General features: G+C 44.2%; 4 protein-coding genes across 4 annotated transcripts; 1 reads left to right on the top strand and 3 right to left on the bottom strand.

The window, feature by feature from the left end:
- Positions 1 to 6,726: 6,726 nt before the first annotated feature.
- C8R40DRAFT_1068484 (uncharacterized protein) lies at positions 6,727 to 10,546 on the bottom strand (the record flags this gene model as incomplete). The annotated part of the gene is made up of 17 exons (XM_046226019.1): positions 6,727 to 6,805; positions 6,860 to 6,954; positions 7,089 to 7,091; positions 7,219 to 7,521; positions 7,574 to 7,861; positions 7,922 to 8,116; positions 8,168 to 8,347; positions 8,406 to 8,523; positions 8,557 to 8,696; positions 8,760 to 8,858; positions 8,928 to 8,973; positions 9,022 to 9,218; positions 9,267 to 9,452; positions 9,494 to 9,721; positions 9,768 to 10,126; positions 10,184 to 10,324; positions 10,375 to 10,546. 17 exons carry the CDS (start codon positions 10,544 to 10,546, stop codon positions 6,727 to 6,729), a joined length of 2,829 nt encoding a protein of 942 aa, XP_046087798.1.
- Positions 10,547 to 12,429: 1,883 nt separating this feature from the next.
- Positions 12,430 to 16,401, top strand: C8R40DRAFT_1068483 (carbamoyl-phosphate synthase; the record flags this gene model as incomplete). The annotated part of the gene is made up of 10 exons (XM_046226018.1): positions 12,430 to 13,069; positions 13,101 to 13,381; positions 13,434 to 13,660; positions 13,713 to 13,727; positions 13,781 to 14,222; positions 14,272 to 14,821; positions 14,879 to 15,074; positions 15,125 to 15,744; positions 15,803 to 16,181; positions 16,233 to 16,401. The coding sequence occupies 10 exons, from the start codon at positions 12,430 to 12,432 to the stop codon at positions 16,399 to 16,401; spliced, it is 3,519 nt and encodes a 1,172-aa protein (XP_046087797.1).
- Positions 16,402 to 16,885: 484 nt separating this feature from the next.
- C8R40DRAFT_1160040 (FAD dependent oxidoreductase) lies at positions 16,886 to 18,566 on the bottom strand (the record flags this gene model as incomplete). The annotated part of the gene is made up of 7 exons (XM_046229965.1): positions 16,886 to 17,137; positions 17,188 to 17,284; positions 17,341 to 17,549; positions 17,615 to 17,714; positions 17,767 to 18,180; positions 18,242 to 18,344; positions 18,401 to 18,566. The coding sequence occupies 7 exons, from the start codon at positions 18,564 to 18,566 to the stop codon at positions 16,886 to 16,888; spliced, it is 1,341 nt and encodes a 446-aa protein (XP_046087796.1).
- A 470-nt stretch (positions 18,567 to 19,036) lies between these two features.
- Positions 19,037 to 21,656, bottom strand: C8R40DRAFT_1042346 (L-Aspartase-like protein; the record flags this gene model as incomplete). The annotated part of the gene is made up of 10 exons (XM_046224074.1): positions 19,037 to 19,087; positions 19,138 to 19,235; positions 19,287 to 19,715; positions 19,774 to 19,865; positions 19,923 to 19,939; positions 20,002 to 20,312; positions 20,369 to 20,911; positions 20,965 to 21,282; positions 21,333 to 21,505; positions 21,583 to 21,656. 10 exons carry the CDS (start codon positions 21,654 to 21,656, stop codon positions 19,037 to 19,039), a joined length of 2,106 nt encoding a protein of 701 aa, XP_046087795.1.
- Positions 21,657 to 22,386: the final 730 nt, after the last annotated feature.

Here is a 22,386-nt window from a genome sequence, read left to right as displayed (position 1 = left end):
AGTCTTCAGTAGGAATTTGTTCCCTACTTTTGACGAGGAATTTGTACAAAATAATCCGTACCCAGAAGCACATAGATCTTCTGAGGGTAATAGATTAGACGAATTAATTCCTTTGATTGGGAAGTACTTGTCGAACCCATCAGATGAATCTCTGGGTGAAATGTCAAAAGATGAACGGATTAAATTTATTAGATTAATTAAGAAATTTCAAGTGGACGACCGAGGAAGGTTGTACCATAGGAATACTGATCAACCGGATCAACCACAATTAGTGGTGGAGAAAGAAAAACGTATGCACATGTTGAATAGTGCACATGATTGTTTAGGACATAAAGGAGTCTTTGCAACGAATGATTTCTTGCAGAAACGATTCTGGTAGCCTGACATATATAAAGACGTGGAATGGTATGTGAGATCATGTAAGGAGTGTCAAAATAGACAGATGAAGCTGTTGAAAGCACCTCCTACTCTGATGCATACACCTTCATTGTTTCAAAAGGTACATGTCGATACAATGATAATGTCGATTCCGTCTAATGGATGTAAATACATCATCCATGGAAGGGATTCACTGTCTTCGTGGTCTGAGGCCCGGGCAGTAAAACATGAAAATGCTAGAACTTTAGGAGAATGGTTCTTTAACGATATAATTTGTCGTTGGGGATGTCCTGAAGAAGTGGTGACCGATAATGCAGGTCAAATGAAAAACATGCTAGCTTGGTTAGAAGAGAAGTATGGAATTAAAGGAATAAGAATTTCCGCCTACAACTCTCAAGCTAATGGAAAGATTGAAAGAGCGCATTTGGACATATGCCAGGCTTTAATTAAAGCAACTGGTGGAGATGTATCTAAATGGTTCTACTTTTTGAAAATGATACTATGGGCGGATAGAGTAACACCGAGACGTGGTCTAGGTTGTTCTCCATATTTCCTGGTAACAGGAGCTGAACCGTTGCTTCCCTTTGATATAGTGGAATCAACTTGGTTGGTGAATCCACCTAATAGAATCTTAACTAGAAATGAATTAATTGGATATCGTGCTCAAGCTCTGTCGAAACATAACTCATTCATTGAGAAAGTACGATGTAGAGTAGATGCAAATAAAGTTGCAGAGCTACGAAGATTCGAACGAAAATATAGACATACAATTAAAGATTGGGATTTCAAACCAGGTCAATTGGTCCAGGTTAGGAATTCTGGAATTGAAAAGAGTTTGGATAGAAAGATGTATCCAAGATATAGAGGACCTATGGTCGTAATCAGACGGACTAAGGGTGGCTCTTATATCATTGCTGAAATGGATGGAACAGTACTCAAAGAGAAGGTCGGTGCCTTCAGGGTATTGCCGCATTTCACGCGAAATGAACCAATTGAATTGCCAAACAATATTCACGAACTTATCGACTTAACTGCCGAACAATTAGATTTAATGGTAGAAGACGAAGATGAATATTGGATGACACCAGAAAATGATTATATATTCGATGCCATACCGCATCTGAGACTCTCAGATACAGACTCTGACGAAGCACTTAGTGAGGGAGAGGATCAATAATTAGATTGAAACTCTGGTGATATACTGTTACAAACGAACATCATAAAATGAATGGCGATGGTAAGATGATGCATCTACTATACAGCTGTGATGGCGTAAAGACAGTGGGCATGGAAGCCCGTCCGTGTATGACAAAATTAAAATAAAAAACAAAAACGACGCCCAAGGAGCCAGCTACGACTAGAGAATCTGCGCTGACTCTGCCCCCTTTTCAGGAGACAGAGTTCGCTCGGCCAAACTCTCGATAGTAGGGAGATCCAGCTCCATAGGAACCGATCCCCCTACTGGACTGCTAGCACCCTCGTCCGCAAACCCCCTCTCGACTTCCTTGAGGCCTTCCAAAGCCTCGGTAGCAGAATCCGGAGGTGGGGAAGCCTCGACCAGGTGTCCGTGTTCGTCGATGTGCGCAGTTGATTCTCCGGAATGGATGCTGCAAAGCAGTTCGATCCATTCACCGGGGGTACGATTGTCGAAATCCAGCCCACTCAGATTGAATGGACTGGGCCAACGGAATAGAGTGGCCATAAGGGTCCACTCATTTAGATTGATCGCCCGACGATTGGGCTCGGCGGCCTTGAGTGCCTCCAACACAACAACGGGGTCCTCTCCTGCATTCTGCAAGTCCAAAATGGACCGCAAGAAGAGTTCCCGCGTAGTGTCAAAAAGGGACCCAATCTGCTTTAATTGGTCGTTCAGGTCGGTAGCTCGTCGTAATGAGTTTGCTAGATCTAAATAGAATCAAACGAATTAAATTAAATGAATAAAATCAAATAGAATACAAAAACTTACTATGCGTACTGCTAGTCGAAGCCTTATGGAGCGCATTGAGCGCATCCATGGCTAGCTCCACGTCCAAGGATCCCAGGCACTTCAAACTCCGTGAGGAGCAGGCTTGACATTTGTACCCTGGAAGAGGGGCCGAATTGGCTTCCAAATCCCCTCGAGCAAGCGCCGAAACGCAAGCTTGACTGGGAATTGAAGGCTACATGAAAAGAAAGCATAATGAACAATTAAATTAAAATAAAAACATTTAAAAGGAAACCCACGTCGCGAATCACCCGATTAACCTGCATCAAGTCCTGCATCGTGAAACGAGCATTCTGAGTCTCCAAAATGGAGCCCAGCTCGACGAAGTCAGGATTGATAGCAAGCAGAGGGTTTTCTCGAGTTAAAGCAGCGCTATTCTATTAAATTAATAGAGTTAGCACTTGGAATGAATTAAATTGAATAACAACAACTTACCCTGGCATGTGCAAACTTTGGAAAAGGTGTGAAAGCACCAGTTGACTGCTCTGGAAGTCGTAGTCGTCCTTGAGCATCCGCTAGTAGTACCGGTTGGAAGGTACTCTCTGGGGAACGCTCGGGAACGGGCTTCACCGCAGCCTTAGAAACTCGTTTGGGAACGGACACCCGTTTAACTGAACGACGAGGTAGCGAAGCTACAATCAAATTGAATTAAAACATGAGAAGAGAAATGAAGAATGAAATTTTACCAGAGATGGAAGATGTCGTTTTGAGGCGTTTTGGAGGAGGCGCAGAGTCCTCCTCCTCATCCTCGTCTTCTTCCTCGTCTTCAGACTCTACTTCATTGGAAGCAGAGTCGTCTTCAGAAACGACTACTTGTCGGGACTTGCCTTTTGCGGTAGCTGGCGCGATTTTCCTCGAACGAGGGGGAAGACGGACCCTTTTGTAAGCCATACCCGCAGGAGAGGAAATAGAAGCTTTAGAATCTTCAACTACTTTGATGGTAGTCTTGGATTTAGGCTTCTTGCTGTCCACAGGAACCTTAGTAGACGTGGAAGTTCGAGGAGCTGGGTCTACAGAAGGGGATCCTCTTAAGAGCTCATTATCGGAGTCTTTTGAATGGATGGACTGGGGAGAAGCAACTGAAGACAAACAAAATGAATAATCAAATAGAAATGAAGAAATTAAAAAGATACTCACGAAACGAGGAAGCGTCAGCCTTGAGGCTTTCGATTTCCCGATTCCTTCGAAGTGCCCTGGGGGGCACAGCCTGTGCTTTGTTGGCAGGGGAAGGCGAGATTAAATCGGAAACCTTGGGAGAGGAAACAGTTTTCGGAACTCCAGAAAGAGCATTTTGGCCTCGAAGTGAGACAAATGGGTCTAAATCCGTAGACGAAACCATGCGCATCATTGCGCTTCCCTCACGAAAACGCAGACAAAACGGAATTGGAAGGGCAGGGAATCGTTCGAATTTGGGAACACCCTGTAGATGAAACGGAATGAGAATAAAGAGAATTCAATGGGAAAGAACACTTACTCCAGCTGAAGACCGATGCTCAGGTGGAACCCCCCATTGTTGCGTCAGGTTGTCACGAAGAAAAATGGGAAGACCAAGAGATAGGGATTCTGCCGACAATAGAACCTGCTCCGCGAATAAAGGGCAATTAGCCCGACCGATCCAGAAGTCCCGGATATAGACCTAATGAGAACCATTAATATAACGATGTAGGAGGGATTTTCAGTTTACGTACCAAAAATGGTGCAGCCTCCTCAAAAACATCGTAATCTCCCGAGGACTCTGTGAGGAGAATCGTCTGAAGGAGAATCGTCCGTCAAAACCTGCAATGTTCGAACTGCCATTTGGGCAGAACAATACAAATCCAAGCCTGATGCTACCGACAAAGGGCGTAAAGTTTCGAAAGGGAAACAGAATGGAACTAAAGAGCGGGGATACGAAAAAGCGGGGAAGGGACCAGATCCATCGTAATCCGGAGAGTTATTTGAATCAATGATAGGAGGGGAGTAATCGCCTTGTTGAAGTCGTTGAAATACAGCGCTTTCAAAGAAAAGAGGCAGAGTGGATTTAAACGAGATACCCGCGAGCATCACCTGAGCTTCCATTAGAGAGCATGGTAAACGCGTGGTTGTGGCCGAAGATCGAGTTGGACTCGAGGTTGAAGCCATTTTGATAAGAACGAGATGAAAGAAGGAATAAAGAGGGAAAACGGACTTCAACGAAAAATTTCATTGAACCCCGTGCCCCGAACCAAATAAACGTACACACTGAATCAGTGCGTACGTCAGAGCAGTTCTTCGTGAAATGGAAGCTCGTTCTGTGACTAGATGATGAAAAGATTGTGAAATACATTTTCGAAATGTGATACGAATACCGAAAATGTATTCAATTCAAATTGAGCGCTAAACTGCTACGATTCATAGCAGGCGTGTGAATAAATTGATAAGATGAGCGCTAGAAACCCATTTGAGGGCATCCAAATTGATTGGAGAGCACGGAGAAGTAGAGATCCAAACCCAGTGATTTACATTAAAAGGAGATATAGTCTTGTCGAATCAATCTAATAACAGATTGGGTATCCTTTCCCGATACAAAACTACGAATGACCGAGGACGGTCAAATTCTTTAGTTTGGGGGGGATGACACGCCTAAATTTTGGCTAGACATCTATGCTGTGAATTGTGACATTTTCACGTATAGATTTGTATCGAGAGGACTGTAATTGAGACCCAGATTGACAGTCAAAGTCAATACTGAATCAGTCTAATAAGTTGAAGGGACCATATACCCATACTACCACAAGTTGGTTAGTTTACCCATCCCCGATACTACCTACGGATAGCAGTCTACCTGTTTGTCAAGCAGGATTATACCAGACTCGGACTACATCCGAAGGATGACCATTCACGTATGACATACCAAGGGTATTCTTATTGGACCTTACACTGGCAGGAGTTTGGAAGAACTTACTCAAGTGACCATGAACCGAGGATTGACTCGAAATGACTTTCTAGAACTCAGGAATTATCAAATACTCCTTCTAGAACAAGATCATGCATTAATCTAAAGGACTGCGATTTAGTCTAATAGACCAATCAAGTTGCATGGTTGAGGAAAATGACTAGAAGAACGATCGAAGTACTGCGAGGCTCCGAAGACATATCAAATGAATGTCAAAGAGTCCTGACGTAGAAAATATTGAAGAATGCAATTAAATGAATACTATGTGTAACTCCCTTGATTGAGTATAGGCACAATGGGTGTCTATTGAAAGAGAGAAGCAATTAGTTTAATCCAGATGAATCAGATTGATAGGATTAGAATCGAGGAGAGCTGATTTGCCTCCGGACGAGATGACAAACGATCGAAGTAAGTGTTGAACCGCAATGACAGTTGAACACCATTCGAGTCATTCTCTAAAAACAATTAAATTAAATGAATATTGAAGTACCTACCTATGTTTGGAGGTATACTAGAATCTTGGAACCAATATGGACCAAATAAGGACATGTAGATTCAAATTAAATGGTATCTGACTGAGTGTAGAAGTTTCCTTGCGGTTCCGAACGTTTATTGTATTAAATTAATTGTACTATGCGACTCTATATTCTGTATGTATAAATAGCGATCCGATGTATCTGGAATACAAGTGATTTTGGGACGACGTTGCAGTGCTAATCCGTAAAAAGGAAAGACACACTCCCGCCAGACTGAAACCTCTTCGCTAGCAGCCATTCGGGCCCGGCACTTGTGAGTATAGGAACGTCGTGTTCTGCTCCTTGTGACTGCGAGAAGTCTATCCAGTTGTTGGGTATTCTTCGAACTTAGGATCAGTCGTTGGTCTTAAGGGCAAATCACGCTGTGTGGTTGTGCCAGCACATAGTTCTAGCCCTCCGTAGGGGTCTGTGTGTTTCGGTTTTAATTTACTTTGATTCAAACCCCCAATTCTTGATATACCCAAATCAATACAAACCAAAGCACAAATCGTGCTGAATCTACCTTGATCAAAGGAATATATCGAACCCTTAGAACGATTCAAATTGATTGATCAAAGCTTCGTGCTTAGCTCTCAAAGCTTTGCGGAACCTTTGCCAACGCTACCCCTTGCTATTAAATAAATTTGATAGCAGTGAACTCGCATATTGTGTATTAGATTGGTTGGTTGGAGTGCCCATTAGATTCCTTCCTTTCTCTTTCACACAAAAACGAGGCAAGCTCGTTACCGGGGATTCGGGATCAGGTAAATTGTTTGGCGGAAAGCTCATAAAAAGATTTGAAGTAGGCCAAGGATATACCATCACAGTGTACTTCTTCGCCAGCTTCACCACAAGTTCATGGTTTATATTTGGATCTGCGTTTCCCACTGTCTTCCCTAAATGCTTGTGTCGTTTTGCTAGGGCAAGCTGTGATTTCAAGTCTGAATTTTGCATCCTGAGCTTTGAGTTGTGACCAAGGAGCTGCTGATTCTGATCTTGAACCTTTTCGAGAGCCTGATGTAATGTAAATGAGACAAAAACAAAGCAAGATTAATAAATGACACTCACCTGTCGCAAATCATGCATCGTAACCTTCTCCAAGTCAGGTAGTGTATATGGTACAAATTCAGGATCATCAGAGGCATCTGAGATATTGCCTTCATCTTCAAACATGTTGAATGAAGAGTACTCAAAGTAGACGGATGAGAGCTTGTGGCAACTTGGACCCACAAAAAATCTCAAGATTATGACATAATAATGATTGCGGAGAGCAAGTAAACTAGATATATCTACCTACCATCTGTAAACCCAGGAAAGTATTTTTTTACTCGAAGAAACATGTCTCCATCCAGAGGATCCCAAACAAACTTATCATCAGTTTCAGATGATATTGGTAGTACAACTGCTCCCCGGACAATTGACCGCACCGAAATAAATTCTAGGTTATGCTCCTTGCGAATGTGAAGAAGTCCAAGATCTTTGTCTATACGTGACCGGGTATAAACAATCTTGTAAGCTTGCACAAGTGCTATCGGGTATTGGCTGTTGCAGGCATTACAAAGGAGTAAATAATGCAGCCGGGCAAAGACTGGCCCCAGAATTCCACGAAAGATGATGTAGTCGTATCGAGGATGGCCATGAAAGCTGGGATTACAACGCAGGATGTCAACTGCAAGCCGCCAGGTCTCTAAAGACTCATAACGGATTTTCAAGAATTGATATGGAATAACCTTTAAGTATGCTCCGATAAGAATATACCATGAATTGTAAATATTAACTTACAGTATCATGAGCTGTATATGTGACGCGAACAATGTTGGTTGCAGTTGTGAGTAAGGTCGACATGAACTCTGCCAAGCGGATATGTATTCGTGCAAATATAAGATCTTCACCCTCAAGTTGAGCAAAGGAAACGGGCTTCAATTTTGAGCCTAATGTGAAGTGGACATTGTCGATTGATGTCTCCAGATCTGATGGGAGCTCTGGATCGCCATGCTTATATCTATCCAGTATTTGGATTTCATCCTGTATGAGGGTAGCAACAACGCTCTGATGCTCAAACCGTACAATCTAAGAATCCGGTGATCTTAGACGCACAGAAGATATAAGAAACAAATTACAAATATATACCTGTTTTGCTGTGTCCTTGAAATTTGTTTGTCGAAGGTAAATTTTGCGTAAAGGGCCATGAAACTTCTCATTTGGTTTGGTACTCATTCTACGTAAAACACCTTTGTTCTCAATGTCATCGTAGAGATGCTGGTGGTAATGTACCTTGATGACATTGAATGTTTTATTCACATCAGGTGAGAGCGATATGTACACCTATTTGTAGGTAAAGCATTAGATTTGTCAGATTCTCGAAAGAGCACAAACCTTGAGCATATCTACAAAATTCTTGATAGCACCATGGCCAAGTGCTATTGTATCAGAAGTCTGTACGTTCAGTCCCGAATACATGATCATGTTGATGTACTTCCGCATGACTTTGAGAAGCGTATAGGCAGCTTTGTTCTCCTTTTCTGATATAACATCATGGGCGGCAAATAAAAAGAGCTAGAAATGATCTGTAATATGAACAGCGATGGTGAAAATAAATCTAGCGTGAACTCACCCTTGATATATCGTAGTGTTTACTACCATCATTAAATGATAGCTTCATAACACCAGTGTCGAAATGGTTGAGTTTGGACCAGCGAGGAAATTCTTTAAACCTAACAGACAGTTTGTTGCTATACAACAAATTTGAAGAACTGAAAACAAACCGATTATCAATTTTGGTTACTGCACTCCGATTATCAATTTGGATCTTTGCATGTTCAAATATATGATCGCCCCAAACCCCACTGTCTTGGAAGTGGAGATCGTCGAAGGAAACACCTGCAAATGGATCACTATGGGCGAGCTTGAAGAAGGAATTTTGAATTGAGGTCAGCCAGTAAGTTATGATGATGAAATTAATACATACAAAGCATGGTCGCAGACTATACTTTTTAAGCTCTGCTTCTTCATCTGCTTTTGAGATTAATGCCTTCTGTCTAGCATTATTGAGTATTTCGATAGTGTCCTTCGCAGTTCATTCAAGGTATTTATTGTCAAAGTCTAATAATTGGTCATGTGGAATTGGGCATCTTACGCATGGGTGCAAGCTTTTTAACCCCCGAGTAAGACAGATGACACATCTATATATTCATGAGATCGTGTCGATGGATACAATAGATATGAATTACTGCTCTTCATAATCGGCTGACTTGATGAGGACAATAGGATACATCCACCGATGAACTCCATCACCACAAACCATTGTATACCCAGTTCGACAATACTCTGCCATGGACTCGAATATCTTCGCGGCCGATTCATGCCATACAACGTTTTTGAAATTGACAAAATCGGCCTTACCACTATGTGCAGCATCTTCAGAAACCTAGATTGATGTCAAACACTGCGTAAATAGCTGATTAACTAGGCGTACAATTGGTAACCACCCTACGACCCTATCTCCAGCAATACCAGAGCCATTCTGGATATCCATGGGTAAATTTGCGCATCGAACAATGACAGGATAACCTTTTGCAGTACCAAACGATGATAGTTTGCTCTTATCAGCGTAAAACACAACACAAAGTGGTACCGCTCCGGCTGGAAGTTTACTCTGTATCTTGTGATCAGTATTATACTGGCGATAGTTAATGAGCTCACCTGAAATGACCACCATGAATTTGCTGACCATGCTTCCTCAATGAAACGTTTCCATGTCTGAGATCCACCATCAAATTTGAAGAGTCTACGAGCATCCCATTCCATCTTGGATACAATATCGCGATTAAGTAATAACTCTTGCAACCAGTCCCAAACAGGTCGGTAATACAGCTCATATGATTCTGGCTCTAGATCACGATAGCGGACTACAACTTCTGTCTTTCGAAACTGTTAAAATATCAATATCTGTTTTTGAGGGATTAATAAAACAAACCTTTGTTAATCGTTCAGCTGCTAAGTCCCAAGTATTCTGGATTTCTTGGTGATCTTTTAATGTAAAAGCGTCAAGACCACGGGCAGCGCGATAGATCAAATTGATAAGTTTGTCGGTTTTTTGTTTATTCATGTGGCAGTTAAGCGCTAATGAAGCAACTTCAAAATCCATACGGCTCCTCCATGGATGCCATGGTGTGCAATTTGGTGGAATCGATCCTTTGTTTACATCCTCGCTCCTTCCGAAGTCATCGAAATGTACAATCACAGGCTTCCGGCCACTGTTGGGATGATATTCAATTTTGATATCGTCCAGTTGTATTTCCGATTCCAACTCTTCAGATTCCAACTCTTCGAGAACTTAGTAGGTAACTTATGGTCAGTAGAAGACCAAGTGTATAGAAGTACAGGACCTACTAGGAGTATGATTATCCCCTTCCATACTTGTGGAAGTCTCTTGATAATTGTCGAAATAAATAGGTTCCAAGTCTGTATCTGATTCAAAATTGCCAACGCCGGGGTCATCTTCTTGAGCTTCAGGGTGTGTGTCGCCAAAAGCTAGCTATGAACTGAGTATATACATATTTCCTTGAGCTCCAGAGCCTCACCTGATGTTTCAGAAGGTGCTTCCCTCATCCTGTATAACCTCGCAGATTTTTCTTCCTCTATTTTGCGTTTGCAAGCAGTCTGGTGCCGTGCAAAGGTCTGTGGAGCAAATAGGCCATGGCAAATATTGCATTCACGTTTATTTGTGTTAGGAGCAGCCCTATGGCGAGACATTTAGAAAGGAAACAATGTTTTGTTTAAGAGTTTTCTGTGGAGGCCAAAAAAGGCAAACCTGTCTGAAATCCCTACCTTGCCTAATTGAGCGTCCACTCAAAAAGCTGTACAGTGATCTGATTATCATCTTATCATAACATCCTGTTGCGATTATATAATCGGCATCTAATCTGATTTTAATCACGGGCTGATCATAAGCGCCATTTCAAGTTTCAGATGTGTCATAATGTGATTACAATTGCGGTGTAATCGACATCTAATCAAATTCTAATCACGGGCCGATTATAAGCGCCATTTCAAGTTTCCGACATGAAATGAGTCTCATTATCGGACATTGACCAGTCTCATCAATGGATTTCACCTAATCAGGCGACAAGGCGAGCAGCAAGTAGGTGCAAAATTGAAGCAGAGTGCGAGAGGCCTATGGTGCAGTTGGCTTAGTCACCACCTATTTGGGACAGGCGCCATTCGGGGTTTGGAAAAAATTTTGAAAATTATAGACGCGATTTAGGTGTTTTTATGTGCATTTCCAAGAGGAATAAAGCTCATTGATGTATTCTAGAGTCCCTGGCACCCCGATGCAATGTATAGATGATATATCCTGTTATCAGAATGGACAAAAGGGAGCATTGAGCTGACATTGAGACACCCTTAGCTGACCCTTAGTGCAGTAGAGTGTGGTAACCCTAGCCCTAATCACTTCCCAATTGGGAAGTGCGCCATTCGTGTGTAACTTACTTGGGCAATTTTTACTTTGAGAGAAATTGCTCTTACAGTTCTCTTTCTGTATCTATTATAAGCCTTTCTGTAAGAGAGATAAGAAAAATACTGAAATTTGAGTGTGTCAGTCCGCTTGTTCAAAACTAGTGGTGACTAAGCCAACTGCACCATAGCATATTTGTATTTGGGCGACCATAATTGTTTGTGCTGTTCCGAATAACGGCCCAAACACAGTAGTTCAGCGTATTATAACATAAGCAGTCCTAGATCTAGGAGGGGTCGACGATTCGACATCAGTGGATGAAGGTAGATGGCTTCCCATAAGCCTATGTAGATCTAATAATTCTCGAGCCGGTCTGAATGGAAAGAGAAAAAATTCTACTCTATGAAGATATGCCTAATATAGGTTATCTTTCGTCACATGAGATTCCGTTTATGTTGAACGGAATTTTTTCTCTTTCCGGTGGGTGAGCCCAGTAAGCAAGCGCAGAACCATCTGGAGAGGGCTCCCGATGCCTCCCTAGATGCTCTGCTCAAGTTTTGCTCAGAATCCGTTGATCGGACAAGCACGCTCATAATGTTAGAAAAAATGAACTGTCCAATAATCCTTACGGGAAGTCATCTAGTCTGTCAGTGTCAACGAAGTCATGCCTAATTCATCGGTGCTCCGACATCGTTTTGATAGGTTTTGGTTTCCTTGACCGAGGCGTTGGTTTTTGTTTTTGTTTTGCAATTTTTCGACAGATGGTCACCTTATATTACTTGAGTAAATAAAACGAAGATACATATACGAACACACATTTGTGAACGGCCATTTAATATTGGCTTTAATTTATCTACGCAATTCCCATCATCTCCGGGAAAGCCACTCGAGTTCCAGTCGTGCGCTTTTGTATAAAGCTTGTTAGATTAATACAAGGGGATGGCGATGGGAGGTGGAGGGAAGAAAGCGAGGAAAGCTGAGGAAAGCAAGGAGTGGCAGATAAGGTCCACGAGACTTATCATGTTGGTTATCACTTAGAGATTAGACTAAAGGAGATAAAAGTCCCCGGCGTCAAAGAATTTTACTATCAATTTTTTTTCTTTCGAGTCAGTCTCGAGTCATCTTTCGTCTATCTCTTTACCAGAGCTCTGGCAGCGTGGGCTCGCTGCATTGCTCAAACATGAGCCTTCTACGCCCCCAATTGACACGCAACTGGGTTCGACATTGTTCTCAACCTTCAGCTCGATGTTTTCACCAATCGCGCGTCTCTCTTGGGGCCATAGCACCCACCAATCCTTTACGTGCCGTAGCTGCTCCTGCGGTTGGCTCATACGCCCTCAAAGACGGGGAGCACGTCTTAAAATCACCCTCAGAACTGGCTAGAAGAATATCAGCCAAAGTCCTCCCAAAACTGCCACGACCTGACGTTCAGAAAGTAGTGGTTGTCGGTAGTGGAGGTCTCTCCATCGGGCAAGCCGGAGAATTCGATTATTCTGGCTCGCAGGCATTAAAGGCATTGGGCGAAGAGGGCGTGCAGGCAGTGCTAATCAATCCTAATATTGCGACTTGGCAGACGTCTCACCAACTGGCTTCCGAGGTTTACTTTTTACCCATTACTGCTGATTACGTTGCATACGTTTTGGAAAAAGAACGACCAGATGGTATTCTTCTGACTTTCGGCGGCCAGAGTGCTCTGAATGTTGGTATTGCATTGGATAAAATGGGTGTTCTGGAACGATTAGGCGTTCAAGTCCTCGGTACACCTATCAAGACACTAGAAGTTTCGGAAGATCGTGATCTATTCGTCCAGGCTCTCAAAGGTTCATTCTCTTTATCGATTTTCAAACATAGATATCTCAGTGTACCCGACAGAAATTGATATACCGGTTGCTCAATCCACGGCAGTTTCATCAGTCAATGCTGCCCTCGCTGCCGCAGAAACAATTGGTTATCCTGTCATTCTTCGATCTGCGTTTACTCTCGGCGGATTAGGCTCAGGGTTTGCAAACACCCCCGATGAATTGCGCGACCTTTCCGCGAAAAGTCTTAGTCTGAGTCCCCAGGTACTGATAGAACGAAGTATGAAAGGCTGGAAAGAATTGGAATATGAAGTCGTTCGGGACGGTGCTGATGTACGTCGTTCTCCCTTCGAAATTCTTACCGTCTTTTATCTCTGATCCTCAGAATACAATCATCTGCTGTAACATGGAAAATTTTGATCCCCTTGGCACACATACTGGTGATTCTATCGTGGTCGCTCCCTCCCAAACCCTTCCAGATGATGAGTATCATATGCTTCGGACTGCTGCTCTCAAAGTTATTCGCCATCTCGGTGTCGTTGGAGAGTGTAACATCCAATACGCCTTGAATCCGAAATCCAGGGAATACTGTGTGATTGAAGTTAACGCTCGGTAGGAGCTGACATCTTTTTACGACAACTCCTACTCATTATTTTCCATACAGCCTAAGTCGATCAAGGTAATGTCTTTTCCTCTCCCTGATCCGTCCTCCTCGCTCAATATGATCCTTAGTGCCCTTGCCTCCAAAGCTACAGGCTATCCCCTTGCTTACACAGCAGCCAAGATAGCTCTGGGGTACACCTTGCCGGAACTTCCCAATGCTGTCACCAAGACTACGACTGCTTGCTTCGAGCCTTCCTTGGACTATATCGTTACCAAAATTCCAAAATGGGACTTGGCCAAATTTTCTTCGCAGGTGAACCGTCAAGTTGGTTCAGCTATGAAATCCGTTGGAGAAGTCATGGCCATCGGTCGTACTTTCGAGGAAAGTCTTCAAAAAGCTATCAGACAAGTTGATCCCCGCTGGAAAGGTTTTGAGGTTTACATTGAGCCCGAGGATTTGGATAATGCTTTGACTCAGCCTACCGATATGCGCCTGTTCGCTATTGCGTATGCCATGTACAGGAAAAACTACACGATAGATCAACTCCACGACTTGACCAAGATTGACAAGGTGAGGCATTCGGACACAGAACGTTGAATGATTTCTAATAGTATCGCAGTGGTTTTTGTACAAGGTCGACAACATTGTTCAAACCCATCACACCCTCAAGGCGGCTGGGTCGCTTGAAAATATCGATGCTGAGCTCATGACTCGTGCGAAGCGTATGGGCTTTGCTGACACTCAAATTGCTGATCTGGTGTCTTCAACTGAGGATCAGGTTCGTGCGCACAGGAAGTCATTCGGTATCACACCCTTTGTCAAAAGGATCGATACCCTTGCTGCAGAGTTCCCCGCACACACAAACTACCTCTACACCACCTACAACGCCTCCGAGCACGATGTTGAATTCGATGAACATGGCACCATGGTCCTTGGTAGCGGTGTTTACCGTATCGGAAGCAGTGTCGAGTTTGATTGGTGTGCTGTGACATGTGCGCGAAAGCTAAGAGACATGGGTAAACGTACCATCATGATCAACTATAACCCGGAAACTGTGTCCACCGACTTCGATGAGGCCGACCGGTTGTACTTCGAGGAACTTGGATACGAAAGAGTGATGGACATCTACGAACTTGAACAAGCTCAAGGTGTCATCGTCAGCGTGGGGGGTACGCGTATTTCCCGACCGGCATGAAAGTTTTGAATTTAATTGTCTTTATCTATAGGCCAGCTCCCGCAGAACATTGCTCTTCGACTCAAGAAGACAGGCGTAAATGTACTTGGCACCGACCCAGAGCAAATTGACAATGCTGAAGACCGACACAAATTCTCCTCCGTGCTTGATAGCATTGAGGTAGACCAGCCTGAGTGGACAGAAGTAACAACTGTCGCTGCTGCTAAACAGTTTGCCGACAAAGTCGGGTAGGTGGCACAAAAGACAGTTTTCCTGTTATTTACTAACCTGTGACTAGATACCCCGTGTTGATTCGTCCCTCTTACGTCTTATCCGGCGCTGCCATGAATGTTGTTCATCAAGAATCAGACCTCGATTACAGGCTCTCCGCTGCTGCCTCCGTGTCCCCTCTCCATCCAGTTGTTATCACGAAATTCATTGACGATGCTCAAGAAATCGATGTTGATGCCGTTGCACACCAGGGCAAGCTGTTGGTCCATGCTGTATCTGAACACGTTGAGAACGCTGGAGTTCATTCCGGAGATGCCACCCTTGTCCTTCCACCCTTCTCCTTGTCCGAAAGCGACATGTCCCGTCTCAAAGTCATTGCTGAAAAGGTCGCTTCCGCTTTCAAGATTTCCGGACCTTTCAACATGCAGATCATTAAAAAATCCAGTGCAGCGAACGAACAAGCGGAGCTTAAGGTTATTGAATGTAACTTGCGCGCCTCACGGTCATTCCCATTCGTATCCAAGGTTCTCGGTCGCAACTTCGTTGATACTGCTACTGCTGCTATTGTGGGTCAAGACGTTCCTGAACCTGTTGACCTTATGGCGCAGAAGAGGGATTACACTGCTATAAAAGTGTCGCAGTTTTCATGGACTCGACTCCCAGGTGCTGACCCCTTCTTGGGAGTGGGTGAGTGGCGTTCCAATTGTGGGCTCAAATCCGAACTTCGTACTAATACTTACTCTAGAGATGGCTAGTACAGGGGAAGTTGCCAGTTTCGGAAAAGACATACACGAAGCCTATTGGGCATCTTCCTTGAGCACGACTGGGTTTAAAGTACCCAGCGCTGGTTCTGGTATGCTCTTGGGTGGTGACATAAATAAACCCGAGATGATTTCTGTTGCGAAAAAACTGTTCGAGTTGGGATTCAAACTCTACTGTTCATCACCAGTTGTCGAAGAATTCTTGAATGATATCCCATACATCTCAGCCAAACGTATCTTCTTCCCCACCAAGGACAAGAGAAAGTTGCGTGAGGTATTCGACGAATATGACATTCAATGTGTCATTAATCTCGCCAATTCTCGAGCTACGTCCTTTACGGACGAAGATTATGTCGCCCGACGGTAAATTTCATTTTGTTTGTTTTGTCCAATTCACTCATGACTGCTCACTAGAAATGCTGTTGATTTTGGGTTACCGTTGCTCAACAATGCTCGTAACGCTCAACTATTCGTCGAAAGTCTGGCGAGAAAAATACCCCACGGTGGCCTGAAAGGCTACGTTGAAGGCCGTATACCCTCGGAAGTGAAGTCATGGAGAGAATTTGTTGGCTCGCGGGTTTAATGGAGATCTCAGCGGATCCTTCGATCCAAAAGAGCGCACAAGCTCTGTATCATAATCTACTTATATTTATAGTAGTCTCGATTCCGAAAATAATGGTGTCTGTAGAAAATTTCAAATCCTGGCAAGGTGTAGGTGTAGGATGCAGAGGGGGAATTGGCGTGGTCCTCAATGGAGCTAGCTTCAGCGCCGTGACTCGTTGCAGGCTCCAGATACATTGCCCGATACGGATGGAGGTTTTACAGGGATTTACATTATCTGCATCGTCAGGATTGCGCGAGTTAACCAAGACCTGACCAGGACTCAGAAAATATTCGATAGCACATTTATATTATCCCGCGCGTACGCATGGATATCCAGATGATACCAGTCACTGTATCGCACAGAACCTACCGCTGAACACTAAACTTTTGAGTTCGCTCTGCTTCTGTACCTACCCCTCTCCTCCGCGTCTGCCTTGCCCATCATAGCTTTCGACCTTTTTACTCTACCCCTTCGCCCCCTCTCCCCTCTCCCCTCGCACGTCCCAACGTCCTCCCGAGCTGCTCAAAATTTCGTTTTTGGCGAATTGTTGCCCACAAAGATCATTCACATTCAATTCTTCGCGAACCATTCCTGTTCCATCTCGAGAACCGTCGACGTGAGTTATCTCGCGATCGTATGCAAATTTTTCGGCAACCAATGAGTCCAAAGTACCTTGTATTGCATCGGCAACGATACGGCCAATGACAGGCAAGAACTTTAAAAAATGGGCTTCTGTTTCTTGAATTCAGATTTTGGGGAACTGACCTTGAATGCATGCCCGCTCCCCCCAGTTGCAAACAATATCGAACTATCGGTTGGATGCCGTCCAATGATCCAATCTCCATCGGGAGAATCGTTATACCTGTTAAGTTACAGAGAACGATGAGACACTCATGCAAAAATAATGTTCTAAGTTACCAGCAGAGCCTAGTACTTGAGAAAGCCTTCTTCGCAAGCTCTGGATACACAGCTGCAAACTCATCTCGCAATCTTTGGGCAAATGCCTTTGGTATGAATAGACCATCTTCCGGATGAGTGGTCACGGTGCGCGGGATAGAGATATTGTCAATAGTATGGGTGAATCCAGGTGCATGGATCGCAATTTTGACGATATTATCCTTCGTGGGCTGTAATTGTGAAACATTGTAAAACTTGAACAAAGGGTAATACATGCCATTTATTAGCAACTCACCGGAAAGCAGTAAAACCCTGTAGAGTAATTGAGAACGACTGGAACGTTGCGGTATATATCAGCTTCTTCCTGTGAAAGCTGAACCATGGCCACACATTGTCTGCCATATGAATTTGAGTCTGCGACCGCAGACGGAATACTGTCACTCATACCCAGTTGCAAGCGATTTATCCTTGTATTCTAGTTCAGGAAAGATCGAGGGACTCCATGGGCCTGCAGCAATAACCACGAGAGATGCCCCGACAACTGTACCATCATGGCACTCTACAGCCTCTGTGATACCTCCTTTCCGCAGCAGTCTAGTGGCGCGTTTTCCTAGAATGAGCTTGCCGCCAAGAGCTATCACTTTCTTTGTGAGAAGAAAGGTAGCCTTGCCAGCATCGACCCAACCATTGTCATGGTTGAGATATCCTTTGGTATCTTCAGGTAGATAGACAGCAGCGTTCGAAGGAAAACTCTGATGGACCATTGAAAAGCGTTCGAATTGTGTGAGGCGCAACCCTTGTTGCACTTCATTCAAGTAAGCTTCATCTGCATATTTTCCTGCTATAAGAAGGACGCCAGACCTATAGGGCAGAAACGGATATCGTTAACGATAAATTTAGATTGATAACCGCATATCATCACTCATGATAACTATCTCCCCAGATATCCACATCCTCCTTCCATGACTTAATAGCTTCCTTTGCGAGCTTGGCATAAAAAGGATCGGTGTAAGAAGTGCGGACAACTACATGTAGGTATTAGTAGTGCTCCTCGAAAGAAACTTAGTGAGGGGTCACCGACTTCGATTAATGTCATTCGAACTTGCATCCTTCGCTGGGAATTCGTTAGATCGTTCGATTATCGTGATATCTTGAAAGCCTCTAGTGAGTAGATAATAGGCGGTCGATATTCCAAAACATCCTGCTCCCACAATCACAATTTTACAATCTAAGCCTTGTCGGTTCATGAAAGAGGTCTCTGAAGAACGGATCGGGATTCGATTTCTTGACTGATCATGCACATGGTCCAACCCACTCTCAAAGCTCCATAAGATAAGATCGACCGGATAATAGAACAGCTCAGTCATTAAGATAGAGCATCTAGATATCAAGGTTCAGCCTGTGGACCAGCCCCGCGCACCCACCATACTACTTGGAAAGAGCATAGCGAGCTGAAAACCAAACATCATGGAATATGCGACGTGCCATCTGCTGAAGAACTCAAACTCGAAAGCGTTTTGTCAAATGATATATATTGAACAGGGCCTCAAGCCAAGTTGTACCTCCAAGGATTAGCAACAGTTAAGTAAAAAAGACGAATGCTTCAAGCCTCCCGGGATTACTATTATCTGTTATTATAATCAGGTTATCAAGGGAAACCCGATTTGAAGTAATGATATATGGATAAGTATGATTTAAAAAACAAGAAAATCAAGAATCAAATAAGGGAGGCAATCATGGCGTGTTGCATTTTTCCGTCACGAATAGCCTGAGGCAAATGATCAGAGGAAGACAAAGATAATGTGAACAAATCCTTACTTCGTGAATCAGAGACACTGCCTCACCAACAGTGGATTCGTCGACACCGTGACCGTTAACAAAGCGATTGTAGTTTTCAGACCCGTGCATGCGAATTCCTATCAAAGGAGAGATCAACAACGGCAGAGGAAATAGTAAACCGCACTCACCTAGTGTCAGTCTGACGAACTCATACACTGGTTTAGTTTTGGTGAGATATGGACTAGCGGGAGCAGGCCCGCGTTTTCCAAACAAGTAAGCTTCACGGAGGTCGACCATGAGGAGAGCCATTTTTTCCGAGAAACAGCGACGAAATTCGGGAATATGGACCAGTGAAGATGCGGCATCTGCATTGACAGAGCAAGTGAGGAAGTCGACGAGGACGGTAGTGCTGGAGGCTGCAACTTTATGCATTCTTTCATGCAAATCTAGCGTACTGGTCTTTTCAAATGTAGCTATAGCAGCTTTGCGCACGTGTTGCTCGACGACAGAAAATTCAGATGGAGGGAGCACAGAGCCAAAAGAGGCGAGTACTTCTTCATGGCATATGCTGGCTAGTCCGATTAAAAACTCGTGCTGTAAAGCGCGCAGATCCAGCGCTAGAGTACCAGGAAGAATAAGCCCCAAACGAGAACATATGGATATTTGAGATCTTACCTTGACAAATAACGTATAGGTACGACGACATGAGAATTGATAGCACGTCCAAAGAAGTCAAGGTTTGTCTCGTTGAGATCAATGCAAGAGAACTAGAGATGTCGAAGATGATTTGAATGGAATCCCAGATACAAAGGAATGCTACTTACTTGACTGCTTGATTATGCTATATGGGAGTACAAGTTCAGATAAGATAAGTAGAACTTCGAGATTGAAAAATGAACCGACCATTTCCGCGGATTGAATATGTGTGGATACCGGTGAGGCTAGATAACCCAATTCGCTCACATATGCAGCTGTTGCAATGTCTATCCCTTTGGCGTGGTAGTTCAAAGACGGGTCAGTGGATGCCAACGAAGGGGGGAGTCCACGGTTCATGGATGGGTCCATGAGTTCTGCGCATTGGGCGAACATCAACTTTCCGATATGATGGAGCGATAGACGGGTCTTCTCCATGGCATTGGTGACAGCCATGGCTTGGAAGTTCCCGCCGTGATGTACATGACCAGTCGTACCATCGACCAATGGATTATCGGTCGCTGTTGTGAGTTTTAGAATAAAACCATGATGGAGGTTCAATTTGATTTTAGCTTACTGGAGTTGCATTCCTTCGTTACCGTTGCAAGTGACGCAAGCAGATCTTCGATTTGAGGTCCTAAAAATTGAGGGGCTGTACGAAGAGAATAGCGGTCTTGTCGAAGTGTGCCTTCGTCTTCTTCGATTGTGACTTCTTCTTCCTTAAGGACTGCGAACTGGCTGCTTTCAAGAAGGTTCCAGATGAGCTTCGCTGATTCTATTTGGCCAGGATGGGGACGAGCGACATCATGGATGAAAGGATCGAAAGATCCTCTTGTGCCACAGAGAGCTTCAACTCCCATCGCAGTGAGGACATGAGACAACAGTGTTAATTTGACCGCGTCGTCCAACGCCAAAGAAGCCACCGCTGCAGAGAAAGCCGTGCCATTCAGAATTCCGAGATGCTCTTTCGAAGCCAATGGTATGGGTGCGATGTGGTGTCGTGCAAGAGCTTCGCGACTTGAGACCATTTGCCGGAACCCAAATACGGAAGGTCCATCGAACACTCGGATTGAGGGATTTCCGCAAAGTGTTCCTGCGATGTACGAAAGAGGAGAAAGGTCTTCAGGGAGACTATTTAGCTCTTTCGCGCAAGCAGCCGGTCGGAAAACGTACCTCCGGAAGCCGATATACTTCCTCGCAATGGAACAACGGGAATTATATTTGCTGATAGAACTTGGTTCATTCTCTCAATGAGTTCCCAGCGAACTCCAGAGTGTCCACGAATAAGAGAATTCATGCGGACCAGCATGGCCGCGCGTACCCAGGCTTCTGGCATGACTGATCCCATAGGATCGAGGAGAGGCAAAATATCTAGTGTTTTGGTTGAAGAGGGAAGGACCCCGGCATGTTGCATTTGCAAAAGCGCATGTCCAAGAGCCAAAGGTGAGTCGGTTCTGGTGTCCGCACTTCCACCGAATCCAGTAGAAACTCCTACAGGGAGTCTTCAACATATCGTGAGAGAACCAATGACAGCGACGTACCATATACAGATATTCCGTTATCAACCTTGTCCGCGATGGTTTTACGGCTTTGGTCGACTTTTTCCTTCGTTCTGGGGGACTGGTCTAATTGGACAGATGTACCCTGTCTAGATGCCGCGACGATAGCCGCTATTGAAAGAGTCTTGCCGTCGACTGTCACATATTTACCACATCTGAGAACCGAAAGTTTCGCAGAATCGATAGCATTAGTTTCTTTCGTCCGAAGACATCGAATAACCAGAAGACTAACTTGTAATCCTCGAGCTCTGTATTTGAATCCATGAAAAATTGAAGGAGAGGGAGTTCGGCAGGGAGTGTTGACATTGGTTTCAATGCCTTCGACGTTTGTACTTTTATGATTCCGTCGCCAAAAGGAAGAGTAGCAGCGGAGGAACGACGCCTTTGGATTCCAGTGCGAGTTTCAGCGGAGAGCATAACCATGATTGCGATATTACGATAAAGATTAAACGAGGCGACTAGTAAGGTACTTGGTTAAGTTTGAAGGGAACGAAGATGCGTCCACAGATTTGACCATAGGCCTTATATACCGGGCGCGTGCCTTGGGAATTACGTTCTAGATGAAAGTACCTGGATATAGAAGGGCTATGGAAGAGCTGGGCCGGAGTGATCTGCGCCATGAGGAGACATAATTCTTGCACCAACTTGGCACCAACATCAGTTTCGGAACCCGCATGACGGAAAGGAAGACATACGAAAATAAAGGTTCCAGAGCAGTGAATGTGGCGACTATCCACAAGCACCCACTGAGAGCAGGCTGCCAATCAGTCTTTCAGGTGCTCACGCCAGACTGCTGGACCGAAAATTTGATGTATAGTATGTCTCTGACTTCTTGAAAGATAATCCAGGTCATCCGCTGGTCATCCGACCTTGCCACTGAGCACGTAAGTAGGTCAGGAGAATTATAACACTGCCTGAACGTTGTGAAATTCTATAGATAGCTTACATATCGAGGTTTTCGCCACAATGTAGGACCGTATTCTATTCCGATATGGTGGCAAGTTAGCTTAGCAACATAAACAAGACTGAACTCGAG

Source organism: Lentinula edodes, assembly GCF_021015755.1.
Source record: "Lentinula edodes strain Le(Bin) 0899 ss11 chromosome Unknown C8R40scaffold_12, whole genome shotgun sequence".
NCBI lineage: Eukaryota > Fungi > Basidiomycota > Agaricomycetes > Agaricales > Omphalotaceae > Lentinula > Lentinula edodes.
Note: the sequence above shows the minus strand (reverse complement) of the source record. Positions and strands in the feature narration are given on the sequence as shown.